The sequence below is a fragment of the Acomys minous genome, assembly GCF_964271855.1.
Source record: "Acomys minous genome assembly, chromosome: 5".
Taxonomy (NCBI): Eukaryota; Metazoa; Chordata; class Mammalia; order Rodentia; family Muridae; genus Acomys; species Acomys minous.
The window spans coordinates 98,269,927-98,293,696 of record NC_140494.1 but is presented as its reverse complement, the minus strand read 5'-3'; the positions used below and the strand labels follow the sequence as shown (position 1 = coordinate 98,293,696).

The 23,770-nt window shown below is 45.8% G+C and overlaps 1 protein-coding gene across 2 annotated transcripts; it reads right to left on the bottom strand.

Moving 5' to 3' along the window:
• Window positions 1-82: 82 nt before the first annotated feature.
• On the bottom strand, window positions 83-21,145 carry HEPACAM (hepatic and glial cell adhesion molecule). 2 transcript variants are annotated; one of them, XM_084782038.1, is made up of 7 exons: window positions 20,857-21,145; window positions 6,131-6,472; window positions 5,228-5,509; window positions 4,674-4,773; window positions 3,294-3,367; window positions 2,840-2,910; window positions 83-2,255 (listed from the first exon to the last, which is right to left on the bottom strand). In XM_084782038.1, exons 1-7 carry the CDS (start codon window positions 20,939-20,941, stop codon window positions 1,953-1,955), a joined length of 1,257 nt encoding a protein of 418 aa, XP_084638164.1. In that variant the 5' UTR covers window positions 20,942-21,145; the 3' UTR covers window positions 83-1,952. The 2 variants fall into 2 exon arrangements, with proteins under 2 accessions (XP_084638164.1, XP_084638163.1); XM_084782037.1 differs by lacking the exon at window positions 20,857-21,145 and adding an exon at window positions 19,357-20,611.
• Window positions 21,146-23,770: the final 2,625 nt, after the last annotated feature.

Genomic DNA, 23,770 nt, shown 5'->3' with positions numbered 1-23,770 from the left:
AGGTGACTGAAAGTAAGAGAAAACGGAAGTAACTTGCATGTTTAGGCTGCACATTTGTTCGGGTTGCTATGTGGAAATAAAGTTGTTTCATTTCATCAAAAGTTTATTGAGCATCCAGGTGGTGCTATGCACCCTGCTAGATGCTAGTAATACAAAGATGAAGATCAACACAGAGCAAAACAAAAAGAAAAAGAAAAAACCCACTTCCTTACTTACCCCCAGTTTAAGGCAAATTTGGCTTGTGTCTGGGAAGCCAGCCCTGCCGGGATTCAGCACCAGGGTGTGGCGTGCTCTCATCTCGCCCTATCCCCCCTATCTCAAGGCTGACCAACAGGTAGCCCTCCAAGTCCTACATATCCTAACCTGTCTGCACTATTACCTACACACACACACACACACACACACACACACACACACACACACACACACTGTTTTATGGTGGACGAGCACCGGGGAAGGTTAGTGGGCTGTGGATTCTGGCTAAGTAAGGAGAAACGGCAGACAATCTGCCGTATGAGCAGGGAGGGAGAAGACCATCGGGATGGGGGAACTGAGAGACGCGCTGGTAGGGTGAGGGGATGCAGGCAATCGAGAAAGCTTGGTGCCTACAGGGCCGGGACAAAGTGTGTTCTGGTGCAGAGGTGATGGATATGGGGCCTTGGGAGTTGTTCATGGGATGACACTGAAGCGAAGATGACGTTTAGGAGTTGCAGAGGGACAAAAGATGCAGGGGTCCCTGGGGCCTCAGGGAAGAGAGGGCGAACGCCCAGGACGTTCCTGTCTTTCAGCTATTTCTGTGCTTTCTGTCTTCACACAGTACATTATTTCTTCCAAAATGCCCAAAGTGGTGATGACCGGGGAGTGGCCCAGCCCCTTAGTCTTCTGACTTGAGGACAGATGCGGAAGCTGGCTCTGTCCACAGTCACGGGCGCTGAGCAGCTAGGAGCAAGGCAGATGGAGAAAGCAGGAGGCCGCGGGGTGGGCCATCGTTGCTCTGACATGCTTCTTCCTCGTTCCATGTTTCTCTGGAGAGTAGCATCTTGTTTTCTTACAGCTCGAGGAAGCTCCTCAACCTTCCTGGGGATGGCTGAAAAGCTTCTTTGTAAGAAGGCCAGGAGGAAGAACGTGAGTGGTTAAAACCAGGTCCTGGTCGGATGCAGCTCGCTGGGTCAGAGGTGAGTTGGCCGTGCAAGTCTCTACAGGAGGCAAGCCGACCCACATTCTCATAAACAGAGACAGGAAGAAAGACCTAGTATGGCATGCTTTTGAGGAAGCCATTGGAGGCCACCAAGCACTAGAGCCTTGGTATTTTGTCCTTGCCTAGTCCCAGGCTCCCAGGGTCCTAGGAATGTACATGGGGTTCACCCTCACCACCCGGAGGGACGGGGAAGCAGATGTCCAGAAAAGGTCCTTAAGAAAATGACTTCTTTGTGATCAAAACAGGCCCTGTACAGCCAGGTGCCAGCATCAGACTTGTCTTTAGTTCAGGTCAGTGTGCGTTTCAGGATAAGTGGCCTCTAATTTGGGCTGGGGTTGGGGGTACCGCAAACTTTAGGGATCGGAGGCATGTGAGATTGGGAGGTGGGTGGGAAGCATAACCGCTCCCAGGGGGCGCATAGGATCGTCTCACTGGGTAAAATTATTGTTAGTTTCCATAAAACCCTTTAGGGGATTGGGCCGGAAATTTAATAATCTATGTAGTCCTAAGAGGGCACAGCTCATACCCACTGAGAACACAGCCAGTAAAACCAGCGCACGTGCAACCGGGTTTAACACCAAGATTAGTGCTCCATCCATCTGTGCAAGCTCACTTGCCTGTGCACCCTAAACAGGGATCAGGCCACGACCTACCCTCACCCCTGGCCAGAGGCACTGGGACTTCTCAGCCTCCCTCCCACCCCGCAGCCGCTGACAGCAGACCGTGGGCAACTGGAGCGGGCTCCCGAGGAGGCTCAGGCACTGATCTCCACCTGCCCAGTCTCATCCTGCTCCCGGATTCTGTGCACGCCAGCAGTCCGCAGTGTGCGCGAGGAGCTGCGGGAGCGGCCAGGCGAACTAGGGGCCCGTGGTGGCGACGTGTGCGTCCGGCCGGTGGCGGGGGAGCGCGCTGGGGAGCGTGGGTAGCGGCGGGCTGAGCGGATAGGCAGCCCAGGAGAGCGGCCTGGCACCGGTGGCGACACAGAGTAACCAGGAGGTCCGGGCTCCGTAGTGCTCCGAGGCTCTGCTGTGGGGTTCTCATCCGGCTCTGGGGAGTCCTGGAAACACAGGCGCTGCAAGGGTCAACTGTCTCCTGACCCAATATGGGAGCCCTTTGTTTTGGACACTGGGACTACAGAGGCGAGGGGGTGGCGAAGGCAGGGGCGGGTCTCGGATTCTCCATCCACACCCCCACATCCTGCTAAGTTGCAGGCATAAAACTAGGAATACACAACACCTTGTATGGCCCAGGCACGTGCCAGGTACCTGGCAGTAAAGGTTAACATGACTCAGTGCCTTGTCTCTTTATCCTCTTTCAGACCTTGTCATGGCAAATGGGGCTATTTCAACTGAGCAAAGAACAGAGGGAGGGCTCCAATGACTATCAAGTAGGACTTGTGACAGAGGATAGCCTGGACGTTGTGGGAGCTGCGATAGTCCATGAGATTTCAGGCTGACTGTTGCTTATATTGTGAAGGCCAGGTCCGCCACTCATTTGCTTGTTTAGCCCTTCATAAGGTTTTTTTTTTTTTTTTAAATCTCTGTCTCACTTTCCAATCTCTAAAGTGGGGATTTCTGCAAATACTTCAAGGACGTAGGCACATCATCCTCTCCCTGGGGGCTCCTTAACAGAACCGCTCACCTTGTCCTTCAGGATATAGAGTGCCATTGGGTTCTTCCGATCCTGTTCTCCACTTCGGGGTAGGGTGTCTGCTGCGTGAGAAAAGAACGGGGTGTCTGGTCCAGGGACAGACCCTTGCATCAGTGATTCCCAGCCTTCCTAATGCTGTCCTTAATACTGTTCCTCATGATGCTGTGACCTCCAACCATAAGTTTATTTTCTTGCTGCTTCATAACTATGGCTTTGCGACTGCTATGAACTGTAATGCAAATACCTGTGGTTTCCAGTGGTCTTAAGTGAGCCGTGTGAAAGGCCCACGGGTTGAGAACCATTGCTCTACACCCAGCACCTATATTCTGTCACCGGAACCCTTCTTTGCTCTGCCGATTTCCCCATCACCCACTTTTCCTTTTCCCAGCAGGCCTCTCTGTTCTGACTGCTGATGGGCTGGGCCAGTGGGTAGCTGGGAGCTCACCTTCTGATTTTAGGCGGTCGTCATTCTGATCCATGTATTCCAAGGAGCTTTGCTTCTCCAACTTCCTCTTCTTCCTGCAAATCAACCCAACCCCCCCCCACCAAGAACAGAGCTTTTGAGTGTGAACAGGAAATCCAAGGAACGGACACAGAGAGGGTTCTAATGACCACAGCAAAAGCCTTTTGATGGAAAGATGGGCTAGGAATGGTGGTAATCCATGAACTGTGGCTTGCGTCACCATCTAGGTTTGCATGCTAAGACTGTTGTTAGCATTGTGACTGTGGGTAGGCTATTTATCCAATATGAGTTGCAGTGTCTTTTTCTGTAAACTGAAGGGCCTTGACTTAAAAGGCAGCACACTAACCAAGCTAGCTGACAGCCTCCCCCCAAAATCACCATCAACAATGCTGGGGTGGTCAGAGGTAACTGAGATGCTGTTCCATATACAATGGAATAATACATTTAGAAAGAGGCGCACCCTAGGGGGGAAAAATTCAAAAAAAGACAAGAATAGAATTGGGAGCTGGAGCCAGGCGTGGTGGCGCACTCCTTTAATCCCAGCACTCGGGAGGCAGAGGCAGGCAGACCAATGTGAGTTCGAGGCCAGCCTGGTCTACAATGTGAGTCCAGGACAGCGAAGGATACACAGAGAAACCCTGTCTCACAACAAAACAAATAAAAACAAAACAAAAAGCAACAAACAAACAAATAATTGAAAGCTTGGGAGGAGGAATAGTGATAGCCTTATAAGCATGAAGACCTGCCTTCAATCCTAAGAATCCACATGAAAAGATAGGTGTAGTGGCACACAATGGTAATCCTAGCACTGGGAAAGCAAAGACAGGCAGAAGAATAACACCTCTGGTATCCACACACATGGGCATACACACGCACATGCATTAACACATACCCATACTTGCACCTACACGCACACACACACACGCGCGTGCACACACACACACACACACACACACACACACACACACACACACACACACACGGGGTGGGGACGGGGGAGAGAATAGAGCAGGGAAACTTGAGATGTAGTTCAGTAGTAGAGTGTTTAGCATGAACACAGCCCCAAATTCAATGCTTAGCGACACAGTCACTCACTCAATCAATGCTAAACTTGGAAACTTGGGAGTGAAATAGAGTGAAGAGAGCCAGGCATTGGTAGCGCACACCTGTAATCCCAGCACTCAGGAGGCAGAAGCAGAGGCAGGCAGATCTCTATAAGTTTGAGGCCAGCCTGGTCTACGAAGAGAGTCCAGGACAGACAGGGCTACATAGAGAAACCCTGTCTCGAAAAACAAAAACAAAACAAAACAAAAACAGAAATAGACTGAAGTAAGAAGGAAGGTATGGAAGTCGACTAGTTACCTAGACTTTTTGGAGGGTTTCCAGCAGGCACAGACTGTCACCAGGGTCACGAGGAGGAAGATGCCGCCTGTAGACAAGATGATATAGAGGGAGCTTCTTCCTAAGAAAAGAGCGGCAGAGAGGTGGGGACAGTTTGAGAAGGAGGGCAGCAGTGGAGGGAAGAGAAAGGGGCCCAAAAGCATGAATAGGCAATGACAGAACTCACCCAAAGCCTTACCTCCCACTTGTGGCTGTCCTCCATGGACAGCCAGACTACCTCTACCCACACCCCCCCCCCCCGCCCCATCTCACCCCCCTGTAGGCCAGTGGTTCTCAGTCTATGGGTTGCAACCCCTTAACCATCAGAAAACTGATATTTATATTATGAGCCATAACATCAGCAAAATTAAAGTTAGGAAGTCACAATGAAAATAATTATATGGTGTCACCACAACATATTGTATTAAAGGGTCATGGCACTAGCAAGGCTGAAAACCACTGCACCAGACAGTCACTCTCGGGAGTGCCCTCTGCCCCAGTGCATACTCATATCTTGGGCGGGTAGGGAAACTTACTATATACGGTGATCTTGACAGGCAAGCTGCGGACCTGGCTGATAGGGTTCTCTACCACACAGCTGTACAGGTCGTCATCCTCCGTGAGCACTCGGGTGATGGTGAGCACCTTTTGGTCAGGGGACAGGAGCATTCGGGAGTCATTGAGGAGGGGCTTGCCATCCTTCAGCCAGGTGTAGCTAGGCTTGGTGCCATTCTCATGGGAGCAGTTGAGGGTGAAGGCCTCACTGAGCTCCAGAACAGTGGTCGAAGCCACTAATACCTGTGGCCTTGAAATGGGCACTGAGCCCCGGGAATGGGAGGATGGAAATGCCTGTGAGTCATAGTGTACAGCACACTTCCTCCTCCTCCTTCAGTCCCCCCATCTTTCAGCATGTAACAGTTCAATCTGTTGACTGAGAAGTCCCTCCAGAAATCCTTAGTGTAGTCCTGTCCCAAAATCCATCCATCCATCCATCCATCCATCCATCCTTCCATTCTTCATTCACTCATTGTTAATCAAGCAACTTCTAGACTGAACAACAAAGTCATGATGAGTTTCCTCACACCCTTCTTCCTAAGTACCATTCTGAAACCACTGGGCTTTAGTTAAACTGATCTAGCCTGGAAGATATTTTAGCTGGTGGAAACTGGGGCCAACTCTCTCAGTTTAACACTAGACTCTATCAGCTTGGGCAAGATACTCTCTGTACCTCATTTTCCTTGTCTTCAAAACGCAGAGAGGGACATTACCCCTTGATTATTATAAACTGTTAAGTGGGCTGGCCCATGCAAACACTCTATCCATGTTAGCTGTGACTAGATACTACCTCCTAATGACCACTCAGCCTTTTACGTTGAGTTTTCTTGGGTCTAGCCTTAGTCCCAGCCTTGTCCTGCCTCCTTCCCTGCTGAGTGCTTTACCATCCACGGTGAGGTTGATGGTCTTCTCCCCAGTGAAGGTATCGTCAGTGATGGAGATCTCTACTTCATAGGTTCCCTCATCTGCCAGCTGCAGGTCGCTGAGAAGCAAGGAGCCATTTTCAAAGAGCCGGATACGGTCTCGATAGTCAGGCCGCAGAGTGCCAATGACCTCTGTGCCTATAGACTGCACCACAGTCACTGGCTTGTCACGCTTCAGCTGCCACTTCACCACGGGCTTGTCGCTGCTGGTGCTACTGTATTGCACAGAAAGCAGGGCCGACTTCCCCACCGTGCCGTGGATCAGACGTACTGGGCTGGTGATGTTCACCCCCTCCAGGGGGACTGCAAACAGAGGCCCATTGGGGAAGAGGGCAGTGTCAGGCCCTCAGCCTGCTTCCACCTTCAAGCCCTGTGATTGTCCTTGCACCTGAGACCCTTAACTTCCTGTCAGTCCTGGCTTCTTACCCATCAGCACCACCTCCTCTCCTACGGAAGTTCTTTGCTGCCTCTCCTATGTCTTTCTTTCCTCATAGCCACCACAGCTCTTCTATGGCATTGTCTCTCTGGCATTTTCCTCATTGCCTCATTCTGGAAGATTACACTGGTACACATTCTACGTGATCCTTTCATAGAAATATTTATTGAACATCCTGTGTGTTGAGGCTAATATGGAAGTAGGATGGGAGGAAATTGAAAAAGTGTGGGAACTTAGATCCCCAAAGAAAGAGGAATGTGTGCAAAGACTGTGCCCTAGAAGAGGACGCTCAGGGGCCTGAACACACAGGTACTTCCCAGGCACACCAAGAATTGCTCTGTCCTTACCCCAGTTATAATTGCTTCTTACCAGGAGAACTCAGTAGAAAACCCATTTGCATTATCTACAGAGGAGGAATTTGAGTGTGTAGAATAAAGGGTCTGGAATGTAAGGCCTTCCAAGACTTGGCTCTACGACGTACTGGCTGTGTGCATATGGATAAACAATCTTTCTAAGCCCCATCCTTCTTATTTATAAAATAAAAATAGCCACTGTAAACCAGGCACCAGCCTGTAATACCAGTTCTTTGGAGGTAGAGGCAGGGGGATAAGAAGTTCAAAATCACTCTTGACTAGACAGTATGAGCATACATGAGACCCTGTCTCAAAAGGTGGCGGGTGGGGGAGGACAAAATATAAAGAGAGAGTTAGGAATGCAAGTCTGTACATTTCCATTTCTTTGTTTTTTTTACTTGTACTAAATGGTCTGGACCAAATCAAGAGATGAATGAACAAAGTTTGGTTATAGTAATTAAAGAAAATTTTATTTGTTGAACAAATTCAATTGATTTAAATAGCAGGTGCTTTGTTACGTATGAACGCCTCCCCTTCTGTAAAAGGTCAAGGAAAGGCCAGTAGCCACTTTTCCACCTCTCTGGCCTCAAGTTTGTTTTTTTTTCTTTGTACAATAAAATAGTTAGTTAGACCAGATGACTTCTAACTAATTTCCAACTCTCATCAGCCAGGTATTACCAAACCTCAAGAGATGATTCTGCAGATTAAAGCTGTTGAAGGTGGGATTATGTGAATACCATTTGCTTATTGGAAGGAAGTATTTTTTTAAATATTTATTTATTATGTACACAGTGCCCTGCCTGCCCGTATACCTGCAGTCCAGAAGATGGCATCAGATCACATTATAGATGGTTGTGAGCCACCATGTGGTTGCTGGGAATTAAGCATCAGTACGCTTAATCTCTGAGCCATCTCGCCAGCCCTGGAAGGAAGTCTTAAATTGAGGATGTTAGAATGGATGAAGATAACTACTTGGAAACTTTTTCCTTTGTTTTGTCTTGTTTTGCTACGCTGTCCAGGATGACCTCTACCTCCCAGTCCTCCTGCCTCTACCTGCTGAGTCCTGGATGACAAAAGCATGCCAAAAGACCTGTCTCATAAATATTTTCATAATATTTTTTTGAGATAACACATCAGGTATTCAAGGCTGGTCTCAAACTTGCTATGTAGCCAAGAATGGTCTTGACCTCCTGATCCCCCTGCCTCTACCTCCAGAGTCCTGAGACTGTAGGCATGTATCACCTTACCCAGTTTATGCGGTGCTTAGGATGATCCTAGGCCTTCATGCATACGACGCAAGCACTTTATCATTTGAGCTACATACATCTCAGCCCCTCAAACATTTTTATCTTATGTGTATGAGGGTTTTGCCTGAATGTATGTATGTGCACCACATGTGTGCCTGGTACCTAGTGAGGCCAGAAGAGGGTGTTAAGGCCTCTGGAACTGGAGTTACACAGAGTGAGGCCTGTAGTGGGAATCTCATGTGTCTGTATAGATGCGTCACCTGTCAATAAAAAGCTAATGGCCTATAGCTGAGGCAAAAACTAGGAGGTGAGACATTCAGCATGAAGAAAGGATTTTGGGATAGAGTCGGGTGCAGGAGATTTGTCCGGGAAGATGTGAGGAAGACAGAAGCACAGGCAACCATCCACGTGGCAGAATGTAAATTAGTATAAATGGGTTATTTTGAGTTATGAGCTAGTTAAAGAGGAGGCTGGCTATATGGCTTAGGTAACTGTAAATATATTTTGAGTCTCATCAGTCATTATTCCAGGAGCTTAAGGTTAGGAGGAAAAATCCCTGCAACAGTGGCCTGCCATGTAGTTGCTGGGAATTGACCCTGGGGCCTCTGCAGAAACAAGTACCCTTAGCTACTGAGCCATTCCTCCAGCCTTAAAGTTTTATTTATTTTTGGTTTTTTTATTTGTATGTATGTATGTCTATGTGAATGTGTATTATATGAGTATGGGTGCCTGTGGGGGCCAGAAAAGGACACTGGAATTGAAGTTACAGGCTATTGTGAACCTCTTGACTTGAGTGCTGCAAACTGAACTCAGGAATGTTGGGAGAGCAAGACATGCTCTTAACTGCTGAGATATCTCTGTAGTGCTTCTCCTCAAACAATTTTCTTTTTCTTTTTCTGAGACAGGGTCCTACTGTGCAGTCCTGGCTGGCCTGGAACTTGCTATATACTAGTCTGACCTTGAATACAGAGAGATCCACCCACCTCTCCCTTCAAAGTGCTGTGATTAAATGCATTTGACAACATTCCTAGCCTAACCTCAAGCATTTTTTAACAAAAATATTTTTGTTTTTTTTAAAAAAAATCTTACATGAAAATGGAAATAAATGAAAGATGGCCCTGTATGCCTTATTTGTTTTGGCAGAAGAGTGATGGAGACCTGAGTTCTTTCCTCCCCAGTAACATGGAGAGCTGCTAGGAATTTCTGTGGTCTTGTGTATCAGATTAAAACCCATTTGGCTGCATGTTCTGTAAAGTTTCTTACAACTTTCAATTTTGCGATGACTTAAGTGGGATTCCCTATCTAACAGCTACTGATGTCCTCTGCGGGCACTTAACACACACATGCACATTTACAGACACATACATATACATGTTTTAAATTTTTGAGAGACTGGAGAGATGGCTTAGTAGTTAAGAGCATTAACTGCTCTTCCAGAGGACCTGGGCTCAATTTCCACCTTACAAATGTCTGTAAGTCCCGTTCTAGGCTATCTGACACCTTCACACAGATGTACATGCAGGCAAAACACCAATTAATGCACATAAAATAAAAATAAATAAACCATTAAAAAATTTGACTAACAGCTCTGCCATGGTTTAGGTGTGTTGCAAGCCTTTTCCTCGAGGTGGTAATATTAGGAGAGCGTGAACTTTTTGGAGTAGAGTGGGTTATCTCACTGGGAAGCCTGTCCTTGGAGGAAATTGAGAGAGTTATTGTGGGACTTTGTGTTAATTCTCCAGAAATTAAATTGTTATTTTTAAAAACGAGGCTAAGCTCACCCTCATCCCTGGTTTACTGTGATCTCTCTTCTCATACACGGTTTTTGATGCTTTCTATTGTACTATGATGGGATGTCATTGAGGGTCTTTCCCAGAGTTGGTGTTACATTGTTTGGAATTTCTACCTCCAGAACTAAGAGCTAAATAAACTTTTCCTTATAAGTTGTTCAGTCTTAGATATTTCATTATAGAAATGGAAAGCTGACTAATGCAGGTCTCAAGCACTAAACTTCGGAGCCTCTCATTTCCTTCTAGCAGTGATGATCCTGGACCTCAGACAAGGAGAAGGCATTAGAAGGCATTAATTATCCTTCTCTCTCCTATAATCTCTGATTTCTTTCTTTTGGGTTTCCCTGAATTATATTGTCTCTTTTCCGTTCCAAGGTTCCCACTTGCCCTTTTTTTTGGTGATGTTTCCCCTCTTAATTGTTATTTAAAAAATCAACTTAGATTATATTGTGAATAAAAACACTGGAGAAGATGCAGCCTTTCGCTGCCTCCTAACTTACTGGAGCCCGGGCGGCTGCCCTCCTTATGCTGTGAACATGGGTATTGCCCACAGCGGAAGGGATGCACGTACACTCATTGAAAGAGGACGGCGCCATCTTTCTTAGACTCTGATGACAAGAACATTTTTGCTAAGCATGCACACAGTTGCCTAGAAACTGGAAAGAATCTAAGTTTGGGTCTCATAACTTTACTGTGACACCAAGAACTGGGACAGAAGCCAAAGCAGGACACAGAAATGAGGAAACGGCTAACACCTCAGGCCCAGAGTGGCAATAAAAGGGAGGAGGATTACTCAACCTGGAGAAGCAATTAACTTAATCATTGTCTTAGAGGCATGTATGTAGAAAGTCTCTGTTCCCACCGTGGGCAAAACAAAAGGAAATTACCATCTCTGCAATATGTTCCTATCTATCTAAACAATGCCCTGGTGTTCAGGTCAGGAGTTTCTACTCAAGGAGGATTTGACCTCCTGTGACACCGAGAAAAGGCAAACTTCAAGAATGTGTGTCTGCACTGAGCTGTGACCCCTTTATGCTTCGTCCCTTAAAGGAATCACCTTCTACTGGTTCGCGCACCTTTATGGGGCAAATTCTTCATTTTGCCTTAAACTCACCCTTCAAACGCATCAGTGGGATGGTGCCAAACTCATGTTGTAAGACTTGTCTCTCTGCACCTTGCCCGTTTTCTCTAGTGCCAGTAACCACACTTGTAACCCTTTTTATCTGAAGCAAGTTTTGTTTGCTTGGGTCTGTCTCCTTCCATTTCTTTGACCATCATAGATGCCCTTCTCTGGACTTTCCCCAACTGTTTTATTTCCTTTCTGTAGTATGGTGACCTGACCCTCATACAATAATCCAAGGGCAGCAAGAGCTTTGCCCTCTGAAAGGAAGAACATTTTGTTTTCTGCTTTTGGTTTTTAATATCCTTTCTTTTTAGTGATGATCTTGACGTAGGCAAGATAGATGTGCAGAGAGGGAAAACGAGGCAAGCTGTATGGTGGTTGGACAGTGATGTAACCACAGAGTTACATTACAGAAGGCATCATCAGACTACTCAGTTAGTAAAAGTCAACTTTACCCAGGTCAACTTTACATCATCTGGGGCCAACAAGACCAATGAAAATAACTATCTGCCCTTTAATTCAGTCTGGTGATATCTCTTAATCATTGACCTTAAGGAATTCCTGACTCCCATCATGCATCTGGTGTCACGACATATCCAACGACCCCTTATAAGAACAAAAAGCATGGAGCAAACCCTGTTGTGAGAGGCCCTCTCCATTCCTGAAGTTCCCTGTGACTTCTGTGGTTACCTAAAGTTTGCTCACATCACGCTATCCGTGATGAGTGATACTGGAGAATCTTGTTCCCTCTGAGTGCACTTTCACCCTGAAATTAACTTCCTCCCAATTATTTGCTTTCTCTCATCTCTGAATTCTTTATTTAGTGGCTACCCAAACCTGGAAATGCTGGATTGGCCGTCTTCACAATCTGCTGTCCCTACCTTTGCTGAATTCATCCCTGGGAACTGTTAGGTTCCCTGGAACAACAGCTGAGGCACCTATTGAGCATATCAAAATGGATGCTGGCTGCCAGGTTCTTCCTGCTTCTCTCAGTCCCTACCTGTTAGATGGGCCTCCTGGTTGGCATACTCAGTCCCTTCCCCAAACTTCTGCAGTCCAGGGGCTAAGCTGCCCTTCTGCCAGCTGCTCTTTCCTATATAACCCAACCATTTTGGTTACCAACTTTCTTTGTACCTTTGGGCCACCTGGCTGCTGTACCTGGTTCCCCACTCTCTCCTCTCTGCACACCCTACACCCCCACCCCCACTCATATGGCACAGCTAAGTCTGGTCATGTGCACTCTTTACTGCCCCAGATAGCCCTGCCTCTGGCTATGCTCTCACGTATCTACAATAAACCTTCTTCTCAACCCGGGCTCAGTCATCTCTTTTCTTTTTCTATTTATTTATTTGTTTGTTTGTTTCTCATTCAGCAACAATCTGAGAAAACGACCCATCCTTATCCTTTTTATGGCATAGGAGCATGATTTGTTGTGTAATGGTGGGGATTATTGCATTATACCCCTATGTTACTATTCTGTTGAGGCCTGGACTATATAACTGTAAAATCATTTGAAATGTTGTCATTCAGGGACATGGGGGACAGGATATTGGGAAACTGTGAAGAAGTCCCTTGAGGTTCAGGCAAAGAGGAGGCGGGCTTTTAATCTACTCTTTAAGGAACATGGATGTTCAGGAATAGTTTAAATATGAATTAAGACAGCATGAAAATTGCCATATTTGTGGGCTGAAATGATCACTACTGTTAATCTGTCTATTCTCTGAAATCAACAATTTGATCTATAAAAAGCATACAAAAAAAAAAGTGCGGCCGTGGTGGCTCATGCCTTTAACCCCAGCACTTAGGAGGCAGAGGCAGGTGGATTTCTGAATTTGAGAGCAATCTGGTCTACAGAGCAAGAGCCTGGACAGCAAGGGCTACACAGAGAAACCCCTTCTCAAACATTTAATAATAATAAAAATAATAATAATAATAATAATAATAATAGTAATAGTAATAGTAATTTGACCTGTAGTTTAATGCACTACCACTCAAATCTCAGGTAGCTTCCTTTCTTGTTGTTGCCAAGATGGATCAACAGAGTAGACTAGAGGAGACTTGCATATGATGTCAGTTTATGACGAAGGTGACCACAGTGTAGCAAGGAGAGAGTTTGTTGTCCTTGTGTGACAGGACCACTGCTTTGGAGTTGCTCCTGGCAAAACTGCTTTGGCAACCCCTCACTTGGCCCTTCCCAAAGGTGCCTCTTTCTAACGCTTGTTACAATGATCATGCCCCTCCCTTTTGCCTTGCATTCCAGATTCTGAAAGAGAAGCCCTGGTACAACTGTCCAGCTAGGAATGAAGATATGCTAAAGAGACACTGTGCCCTCCCTTTGGCCGTCAGACTATCCAGACAATGGTCTCCAAGGAACTGGAATTCCTCAGGAATCTTATGATAGGAGAAGGAAAGGCGAAAGCCTGACATCAGCCAGAGAAAGAACTTCTCTTCCAGGAGGAAAAAAAATTCCCATAGTTGTGACTTGTCAGAGCATCTTGTTCAAACAACAACAGGTCAATGATGGGTAGGAGAACTACACTTCGAGCAGGAGTGTTTAGTTATAAATACCTCTTGCTCTTTATAAACCTAAACTTCATATCTGTACCCCAAAAATGGACTTTTAGGGGGCTGGATCTTTTCTATTCCTCTTCCCAATGCGGCTACACTGAATATTCTTTCTCTGCTTTTTTACTATTATCTTTTAAAGGCATTAGTTTATTTGTTTGTGGAGGCCATGGTATGTGCCCTATGGAACCCTTCGGCTCTCTCCTTCCACTCTGTGTGTCTCAGGGATTAAAGTTGAATTGTAAGGCCTGGCAACAAGTGTCTACTCACTGAGTCGTCTCACCAGTCCCTTACTGTCTTTGCAATTGACCTATTGAGGACAAGTGTCTGAGCCTAGCTTGTTAGAGTTGTCAGGGCCAAGGCTCTGACTCTTAACAGTTCTGGCAACATCATCTAATAGTTAGGTCCTGCTAACTCTTTAGGGTCATAGGACACAGAACATCTTTGCTGACCTTTGCAGCTCCCTCCTTAGTCTTTAGCTCTGTGCACTGACCAACATAAAATACGTATACTGATGTGAAGTTTAACTTGGAAAATAGCATCTCTCTTAAAAACAACAACAACAACAACAACAACAACAACAACAGGAGCTAGTCAGTTCAGGAGGCTGGGGTTAACTGCAGTGTTCCAGAGAAGAAGATACATGGCTTGGATGAGAAAGACCCTTATTCAAAATTTAGCCTTCCTGACTAACACTCCTCTCCCTCTAAGATGTGTGTGTGTGCATGCACTTGAAGGTGTGTTCCCTTATGCAGAGGTCAGAGGAGGACATTGAGTGTCCTGTGCTGTTACTCTCTGCCTTATGCATGGAGACACTCACTGAACATGGGGCTAGGCTGGTAGTCAGGAAGCCCCAGCCATCTTCCTGTCTCCTTCCTGGCTCCCTGTACTGTCTTTAACAGGCATGATGCTAACAACACCAGTCTTTTTATGTCTGTGGCCTCTGAGCATTTGAACTCAGGTCTTCATGCTTATGCAACACGTACTCCTATCTACTGGGCCTTCTCCTCAGGCTCTAAGGTAGAGCTTTAAGGATGATAGCCCCTTAAGGCCAACTCTTGAATACACAGGGTCCTCCCCACCAACTCTGGGTTCTCCAGTACTGACCACTGAGTGGCAGGTTGCCTGGACTTATTCCACTAGCAATCATTATAATAAATAGTGCTGGGACATGTAGAAGTAACAATGAATCTTTAAACTTTATTTATTTATTTATTTATTTATTTATTTATTTATTATGTATACAATATTTTACCTGCATATGTGCCTGCACTCCAGAAGAGGGCACCATATCTCATTACAGATGCTTGGGAGCCACTGCATGGTTGTCAGGAATTGAACTCAGGACCTCTGGAAGAGCAGTCAGTGCTCTTAACCTCTGAGCCATCTCTCCAGCCTGTAAATGAATCTTTCTCCTATATAACATGTTGGGGAAATGTCAGTTCTAGATAAATTGGAGATCTAAGTCTGAAAAGGGAAACAACATTTTAAACAGAACAAGACAGTGACTGCCGGGCTTGAGAACAGATACAGACTTCTTAGAGCACAAAAAAACACCAAAAAAACCAAAAAACAAAAAACACCAAAAAACACAAACAAAAACAAAAAAACAAGAACCTGGGTGTGGTAGCCTATGTTTATGTGGGTTCTAGGCTATAGATTGAAAGACAGAAGGAAAAAGAAAACAACAAGCAAAAAACATCCAGACAACTCAATTGAAAGCTGTGCAAACGATTTGAATCAAGGGCTGGAGAGATGGCTCAGGAGTTTAGAGCACATAGTGTTTGTTCTCCCAGAGGACCAGAGTTTGTTTTCTGTTACCCGCATTGGATGACTCACAACCACCTCTAAGTCCATCATGTACGTTCTCAACACACACAAACATACAAAGTTAAAAAGATGAAAAAATGAACCAGACATGGTAGTGCATGCTTTTAATCCCAGCATTCAGGAGTCAGAGGCAGGTGGATCTCTCTGAGTTTGAAGCCAGCCTGGTCCTTTTTTTTTTTTTTTTTTTTTAAAGATTTATTTATTTAATGTATATGAGTGCTTTATCTGCATGTACGCCTGCACACCAGAAGAGGGCTTCAGATCACATTATAGATGGTTGTGAGTCGCCATGTGGTTGTGGAACTTTAACTCAGGACTTTAAAAGAGCAGATGGTGCTCTTAACTGCTGAGCCATCTCGCTAGCTCCCCAAATAAATCCTTTTTAAAAAAAGATTTGGAACAGGTGCTTCAGAGAAAGATATATCCAATTGGCTAATAAAAATGGGAGAAGCTCAGCTTGATTATGGACTTGATTATCATGGTGATGTAAGCTGAAACTGTAATTTAATCCCATTTCATTCTAACAAGGACAAGATGATTGACAGATGATTGGCTCATGGAGGCATTAACTTTGTCAATGATTAATGCACCAGTGCTTGGTCCTAAGACAGCTACATATGGCCTAGTTGGAGGAATAGGTCATATGGGGTATGTCTTGCCTGGCCCCTTCCTGTCTGTCTCTCCCTTCTACCCACCATAAGCTGATTTGCTCTCCCACATGTTTCCTAACTTTGTGATGTTCTGCCGAACTAAGCACAGGCCCGGAAGCAGTGGAACCAGGCGACTGTGATAAAGGACAAGTAGGGACACTTTACGTTCTGTATTACAAGAGCACATTGGCAGTGTACACTGTAGGTAGGAATCTGCGTTGGACACTCTGTAACTTGCATAATCATGTAGGAGGAATGTGAGACTCATCGGCCTTAGGCATGTGTGAATACTCCACTCCAGAGAGATGAGGATGAGGGGAAGTTGCAGGAAGAAATAAGGAAGAAAGTGCCAACAGCATGAATCATAAAGATAAGGCTTGACCACCTCACTGGAGGGACTAGACTAAAGTTTGGATTGATTAATTGCCTTTCTTCTTGTTCCCTATAGAATGGGCTAGTTATCGGTGGTCTGAGTAAAGCAGATTTGGGGATGGTGACACTCTGGCCTCCTAGATTGCTGGCTCTGTGAATAAAGTACTGTTTGAAGAGTCACTTCCTGTCTTTGCTCACTGGCTTTCTGTAGTAACAGGCAACACAAACTACTTGGCTTCATATCTTGGTGAGTACAAAGCCAAAATAAACATAGCCAAGGCATAAAACTGGAGCAGAGAAAGATTTATTACCTGAAGCAGGGAGGGAAAGCATAGGATTTATTTCCAAAGCAATGCTCTCCTTGAACAAAGGAAGAGTCAGGATTTCATTCAGGGAGCCTATATATACGCTCATATAGCGGTTGGCCAAACCTTAAGCTGTATCACTTAGACAGTATATATACCCCTGGGTTCGCCCAATATGATATGGAGGACTTGTTTAGAAGATGGAAGTGATGGCAGAAATGCCTCTGGACCTGCTAGGCTCGCACCACAACGTTGATGCTGAAAATGAAGGCTCTTTGAAGATACGTTAATTCAGGAGTCTGCTCTGAAGGTGCCTGACTCAGTGGTTAACAGCAACTGAAATACTTGGGTTCTTCTGTGGTTATAGCATGATTTATTTATTTATGTGTTTCTTTCTTTCTTTCTTTCTTTATTTATTTATTTATTTATTTTTGAGAGAAGATATCACTATGTAGCCCTGGAATTCACTGTGTAAACTAGATTGGCCTCGAACTCACATAGATACTCCTCCCTCTGCCTCCCCAAAGTGCTGAAATTAGAGGTGTGTGCCACCCGCCTAGCCTCATCTGTTTCTTATCTGTGGAATGATTACATGGCTTTGTTCCCTTGTTAAGGCCACATCAGGCTATATCCCTAAGCTGAGTTTTTCTCTATGGTATTTTCAATTACACTATTTTTTTTTTAACTGAAAAGCATCACCACTGCAACGTGGTAGTGAACTTAGGCTAAAAAGATACTGTGTGTAACGGCTCATTCCTGTAATCCCATATCACAGGAGGCTGAGGCAGGAGAGTGGCTGTAGGTCAAGGCTGACATGAACTACAGTATCAGACTGTTCTCAGTATCTACCCGCTTTGCCAAATTCAACACAGAACCCAGGTAGAGACGGGTCCAGAGAATAGAGCCTCTGATGTTTGGATTCATACCTTAAACCCTGGGAAAGTCTTATTTGAATAGTCTGTGAATTGTGCTGTTGAGTTTACTAAGGCTGGAGTTGGCCTGATTTTAGACCAGCGAGATGGTCTAGTGAGTAAGGGTACTTGTCACCAAACGTACCTGGGACCACAGGGCAGAAAGAGAGAACTGGTTTCTGAAACTTGTCTTCTGACCTCTCTATTTTTGTGCCCCAACCCTCACAAAATGAGCAGATAAATGTGAAAACAAAGGAGAAGATGAGCCAAGGGAGCATGTTTGCAATCCCAGCCAATGCAGGCCTCTGTGAATTCAAGGCCAGCCTGCTCTACAAAGTCCAGGACGGCCAAGGCTACACAGAGAAACCCTGTTTAAAAAAAAAAAAAAGATTTGGGGGGGAAAACAAACAAACAACAAAAGCAAAGAAAGAGGAGGCTGAGGCATAGAAAGTCTGATTGTCAACACCAAAGCCTGAATTTTATTTTATGTGTGAGCATTTTGCCTGCATTTACGATATGTACTACATATGTGCTGGGGTCACATGAGGCCACTGTAAGGAGTTATGGATGGTTGCGAGCCATCATGTTGGTGATGGGAAACAAACCTAGGTCCTCTCTGCTGAAGCAGCAGGCACTGTCAACTCAGCCACCTCTCCAGGCCTCTCCTTGCCAATGTAATACTACATTTCCCAGGTTGCATTGCAGTTAGGTATGGACATGTGACAAAATTCTAGCCAATAGAATTAGTGTAAGAGATATGTGCCACTCATAGGCTTATTTGGAAAGCCCTTCCTCCCTTATATGTCTGTTCATTGTATTTGTAAATTCGTTAAGTGTTTGTTTTTGTTGTTCTGGTTATTTTTGTTTTTTAAATTCTCTTTGGGCAGGCATGATTGCCCAGGCCTTTAATTCCAGTCCTCAGGAGGTGGAGATTGGCAAATCTCTGTGAATTTGAGGCCAGTCTGGTTTACATAGCACATTCTAGGCCAGCCAGGGCTACAGAGTAAGAGGTCTTTATCACAAACAAACAAACAAACAAACAAACACATTATCTGTCTGGAACAAATAAAGGCAAATCCCACCATGACCCATGGACTCACACACTCTAGTAGACAGAGTGCCATCAGCTTAGCTTGTTCCCTGAGGACTCTAGGCAGTGCCATCCTTTCGCTCCTGGTCTACCACTTCATTCCACTGACACGTGATAAATGCCAACGACTTAAATTTTGGAATTTATCTGTTTACAGAAGCTGGCATTTCCCTAAATATTACCGTAAAGATGGCAGAGACTTCACACAGGATCTGCGTCCTTATTCCTTATTGCAATAGCACTGCAATAGCCTGGGGCTCAACATTTAGCTCTCATAGCTTATAACTAATATTGTTTGTTTGTGACAGGATCTCCTGCAGCACATGCGGTACTCAGACTCACTATGTAGCCAAAGACGACCTTCAGTTCCTGATTCCCCTTCCTCGACCTCTTACGTGCTGAGATCACACAAGCACGCACCACCATGCCTGGCTCATAATTAATATCCTATTAGCATAGTTTATAATTAGAAAACAGCTTCGACGTGGGCCTAAAGCACATCTCCTCAAACTCACGATCTGAAGTCCTCCCAGTGCTCCTCCCCAAGCAAGCCCTGCATTTCACAGTCAGACCTCTTCTGGCAATGGCGTCTTTGCAGAGCCAAGGAATTAAGATGAGGTCATACTGGAGAAGGGTGGACCCCACTTCCGAACAAGTCCTTGTAAAAACTGGGACATCTGAATACTGACACGCAAACAGGAAAAGACGCCACCTGAAGGCTGGAGTTTTGCTGCCACAAGCCAAAGAGGCCTGGGACGAATCCGTCCTTAGTGCTTTCATAAAGAGTGTGGCACCACTGATACTTTGATCTCCAAATGTCTGCCTTTCAGAACTGCAAGACAACACCCTTTCTGCTGCCTAACCCACCTAGCCTGAGTTGTTTTGTTTCATCAGCTCAGAAGAATTCAGCAGGCTTCCATTCTCTTCTGTTTTGCCTGGTTTCTCCTTCAGTGCCTCATTGCAGACCAAGAGGTCCGAAAATTATATCTGATCCTGCCAGTTTCCAAATTAAAGAGCATGCAATTTCCCCATCCACCGGTTTTAGACTAAATCCCATCTTCTGTTTGCAAGGCTTTTACTGAACTCGATTCACACGATCCTCTCAGCAATGCTGAACTTCTGGGCTCCGCCTAAACGCATGTGACTATTTCAAGCTCTTGACCTTTGTCCATTTTCCCAACAATAATCTCACTCATGTTCCTACCTATTTTTCTCATCCTCTGAGATTCAGTGCAGACATTCTTTCTACAAGGAAACGGTCCCTGCTTCTGGCCGCCCATCGGCATCCTGCCCCACCAGCCCCAGCTTCCTGGATGGAGGCAGGTGACTTTTTTTTTTTTCCTGATTCCTGCTTTTTGTTAAAATGATCTATGTATCCGCTTGCCACACTACGATGTGCATTCTAGGCTCCCTGTAATTGTGTGTATGCACACATAAAAACACCTACAGTATTTAAATTAAAATCAGTTCCCTACAGAGTTGATAGGGGGCGCTGCGAAGGGGTAGGTGTCTATGGCTTGAAGTGAATTACGGACAGGATGAATTCCTATCCTAAAACAGGAGGCTCATTATCTACAAAGCTTCTTTCATCTTTCAAGCTGTTTGACACTCAGAGAAGCCAGGGTTGAGGCTTGGGAGGCGCAAAACCAAGATTTCCCCTCCTCCTCCGACCAAGAGCTCACATAAGCCCTTAAAAAAGAATGCTGGACTGGCCCACGCCAGCAAGTCATCCCATAAGAAGCGGTATGACGCCTTCCATCTAGTGTACTAAATGCCGTGGGCGCTCCAAAGTCATGCAGCCTTTCGGGGAGGGGGCCAGAGGCCAGGGGCCAGGCGGGGAGCACAGAGAACGAAGAGATATAGTCAACAAGGATGCCTGAATTCACTGAGATGCTTCCCGTGGCCACTGAGCTCTCTCCCCTCCTCCAGCCCTGAAGATATCCAGGCTCCGCTTTCCCCCTCCCTCTCTGTCAAAAGTCCCGAGCTGTTTTCTCCAGACCCTTCTGGTCTCCTACCTGGCTGGATGAGAAGCAGGTAGACAAAAGGAGTGAGGCGTAGGGCCCTGGAGGTTCTTGACAGGGCTCCCCTTTCTCTCTTCATTTTGGGTGGCGTTCTCCAGCTCTGGTGCAGACAATTAGCATGATTTCTCCACTCCGGGCACGTCCCTTTGTACCACTCGGAGTTTCTCTGCCCGGGCACAACCCTGCCAACTTCCCTCTGAATACACAGAGCTCTGTGTGTTGCTGGCCTTGTTCTCAACTCTCGCTTCACTCAGACCTAGCATTTTCTAGTTTCCTGCGCCTCCCCTACTTCACAACCCCCTGCCCCCCCCCACAACAGTTTGGACAGGGTATCTGCTTAGATGCTAATCTCCATTGCAGGCTTCCATCTTACGGGGTTCTGGTGGTCCAGCGGTGCTTGGCTTGTCTGCCGTAAAGCCCCACTCCCAAGGCAGATGCAGATCTGGGCTCAGCGTCCCAACTTACAGGGCTCCACCTCACACTCCGCCTTCTGTTTGAGGACAGATTTCTAACAAGAGGGTGGAGAGGGTGGAGCTTTTGGATATCTCGGTAAATGAGAGACCCCCAAAAGAAAATTGCTGAAGAAGTGGAAGGCCCTGTTTTACCCGACAGGAAGAAGACTGGAAAAGGGCTTGATTTCGGTTACGTTCATGCATGGTCTAGTTGGGATTCTGGCCTATCACAGGTTCAAATAGATGTTGGGAGCGTCTTTCCAGAAGTCACTCTGTCACACACCCCTACCTGCAGCCAGAGTCCTAGGACATGTCAGAACAAAAGTGAGGTTAATGTCCCACAATCCAGCGCCCTGGAGGGGGGGGGGCTCCGCTATCAGTGTAATAGTCTAGTGTGCCCTCCTGTCTCACAAGTCTGCGCGTTCACTCCACTCACGCTCATGCCTTCTCACTAAATGCCTAGGTACTCTGTGGGGATGGGATGGACTCAACATCTTTGAGCCCCTGATTTTTACCCCCGTAAAATAGCTAAAACAATAGCGCCCTTGGAGGAATTGTTGAGGGGATTGGTAAGGAGAGCCCAGCCGACGTTTTGTTAGGGAGAAAGCATTTAAGTGAGTGTGGCAGTGCACACCTGCAATCCAGCACTAAAGAAGCAGAGGCTGGAAGATTGGGAGTTCAAGGCCAACCTGAGGTTCACAGTGATACCTCTGTTTAAACAACAACAACAACAAAACAACACAGGTGCAGTGACACATGCCTGTGATCCCAGTGCTTGGAGCATTGAGTTTTTGGAAAATTGCTGTGAGTTTGAGGCAAGTTTGGGCTCCATCATGAGTTCCAGGCTCAGCAGCTGTACTCAGATGCGAGTCCCGTTCTCAACACCACAAAACAGAATAAAACAGAAACCCCAAATCAACAAATGAAACAAAACACCAAAAAGGATATTTTTGTTTTTATTTTTCTTAGTTATATGTGAGTGTACTTAATCTGAAAGTCAAAACTAGTCTATGTTGATAGACTTAAACTTTGAGGAGCACTCAACACAATCTTGTTTTTTTTTTCTTCTTATTTTTATGTTCAAAACATTTAAATTAAGATATAATTCATATATCAGGAAATTCACTATTTTAGTACACATAATTCGGTGGCTTTAGTATTTTCACAAGGCTCCAAGGCCGTCACAAACATCCAATTCTAGTTAGCTATCCCCAAATAAGACCCCCACTCTTAGCTGTCACTAACTGAACTTCCTCTCTCCAACCCCTTAAGCCATTGACCTTCTTGCTGTCGGTGTGGACTTGCCTACTATGGGTACGCTATATAGATTACACCATACCCACCACACCATTTCTAGCTTTTTACGGAACTCCTAAACTATTTTCCAGAGAACCTAAGTCAAGTATGTTCTCACTAGAAATCCACAGACAGCTCTGTGTAAGACCCTTCCCCCACTTTCATTTGTCTTTGTCCTTGAGATAGCATCTTATGTACCTTGGTTGCCTTCCAACTTGCTATGTCGTTGAGGATGACCCTGGCCTCCTGATTTCCTGCTACTACGTCTCTAGTTCTGAAATTCCAGGTCTGTGCCACTTTGCCCTGCTTTATCAGCCCTCTCCCTTTAAAAAAAGGCAAATTAAAAAAATATGTTTTCACCCTTTGACTATTTCATACATGTATATAATATGTACATGTACAAAAATATTTTGTTTATTCTCCCCTCCCATTACCTTCTCTTGTTCCCTCCCCGTTCTTCTGGGAAGATCTTCTTCCCACAAAAATCCTCTTCCTAATTTCATATCTTTGGGGGGGGGTGGGGGGGGGGCGGAGGAGTGGTTAGGGGGATGACCGAGGAAGGAAGCAAAGTTTATTGAAGGCAAAAAGAAACAGCTCTCTGAAGCTGCGAGGGGACTGGAAAACAAGTTACTCTTTTATGATTTTGTTTGTTTGTTTGTTTGCTGTAATTTGTTCTGTTTTTGTGACCCAGTAAGTTTTATCAGTGGTGTTCGCACGAGTATGGGTGGAGAGTTTCCCTCTGGAGCACGGGTAACCTCCCCGTGGCTGCGTCACTAAAGACAATGACTCTGTCCCCCTCAGCAGCCATGAACTACCTAACTCTTAGGAAGAGGTGGGGCCTCATGAGTCCGTAGTTTCTTTAGTATGTGTGCTTGTGTGTATGCATGTGGGTGTAAGGCAACTTGGGGGAAGTGATTCTCCCCTTCTACCATGTTGGTCCCAGGTACTGGACTCAAGTCATCAGGCTTGGTGACAAGTCCCTTTACTCGCTGAGCTGAGCTGAGCTGTCTCAATGGTTCTCATAGCTTCTCTCCCCACCCCCACCCCCTTTTTTTCTTTTTAACCAGACAGGGTTTCTCTGTGTACTGCTGGCTGTCCTGGACTTGATTTGTAGACCAGGCTGGCCTTGAACTCATAGGGACCCACCTGCCTCTGCCTCT

Excerpts from the sequence above, each read along its gene's own strand:
- HEPACAM (XM_084782037.1), bottom strand. The coding sequence starts at position 19,621 with ATGAAAGCACTAAGGACGGATTCGTCCCAGGCCTCTTTGGCTTGTGGC. Across the intron at positions 4,774-5,227 it reads TGTCAAGATCACCGTATATA|GAAGAAGCTCCCTCTATATC; the intron begins GTAAGTTTCCCT and ends CTCTTTTCTTAG. Across the intron at positions 2,911-3,293 it reads CGACCGCCTAAAATCAGAAG|CAGACACCCTACCCCGAAGT; the intron begins GTGAGCTCCCAG and ends TTTCTCACGCAG.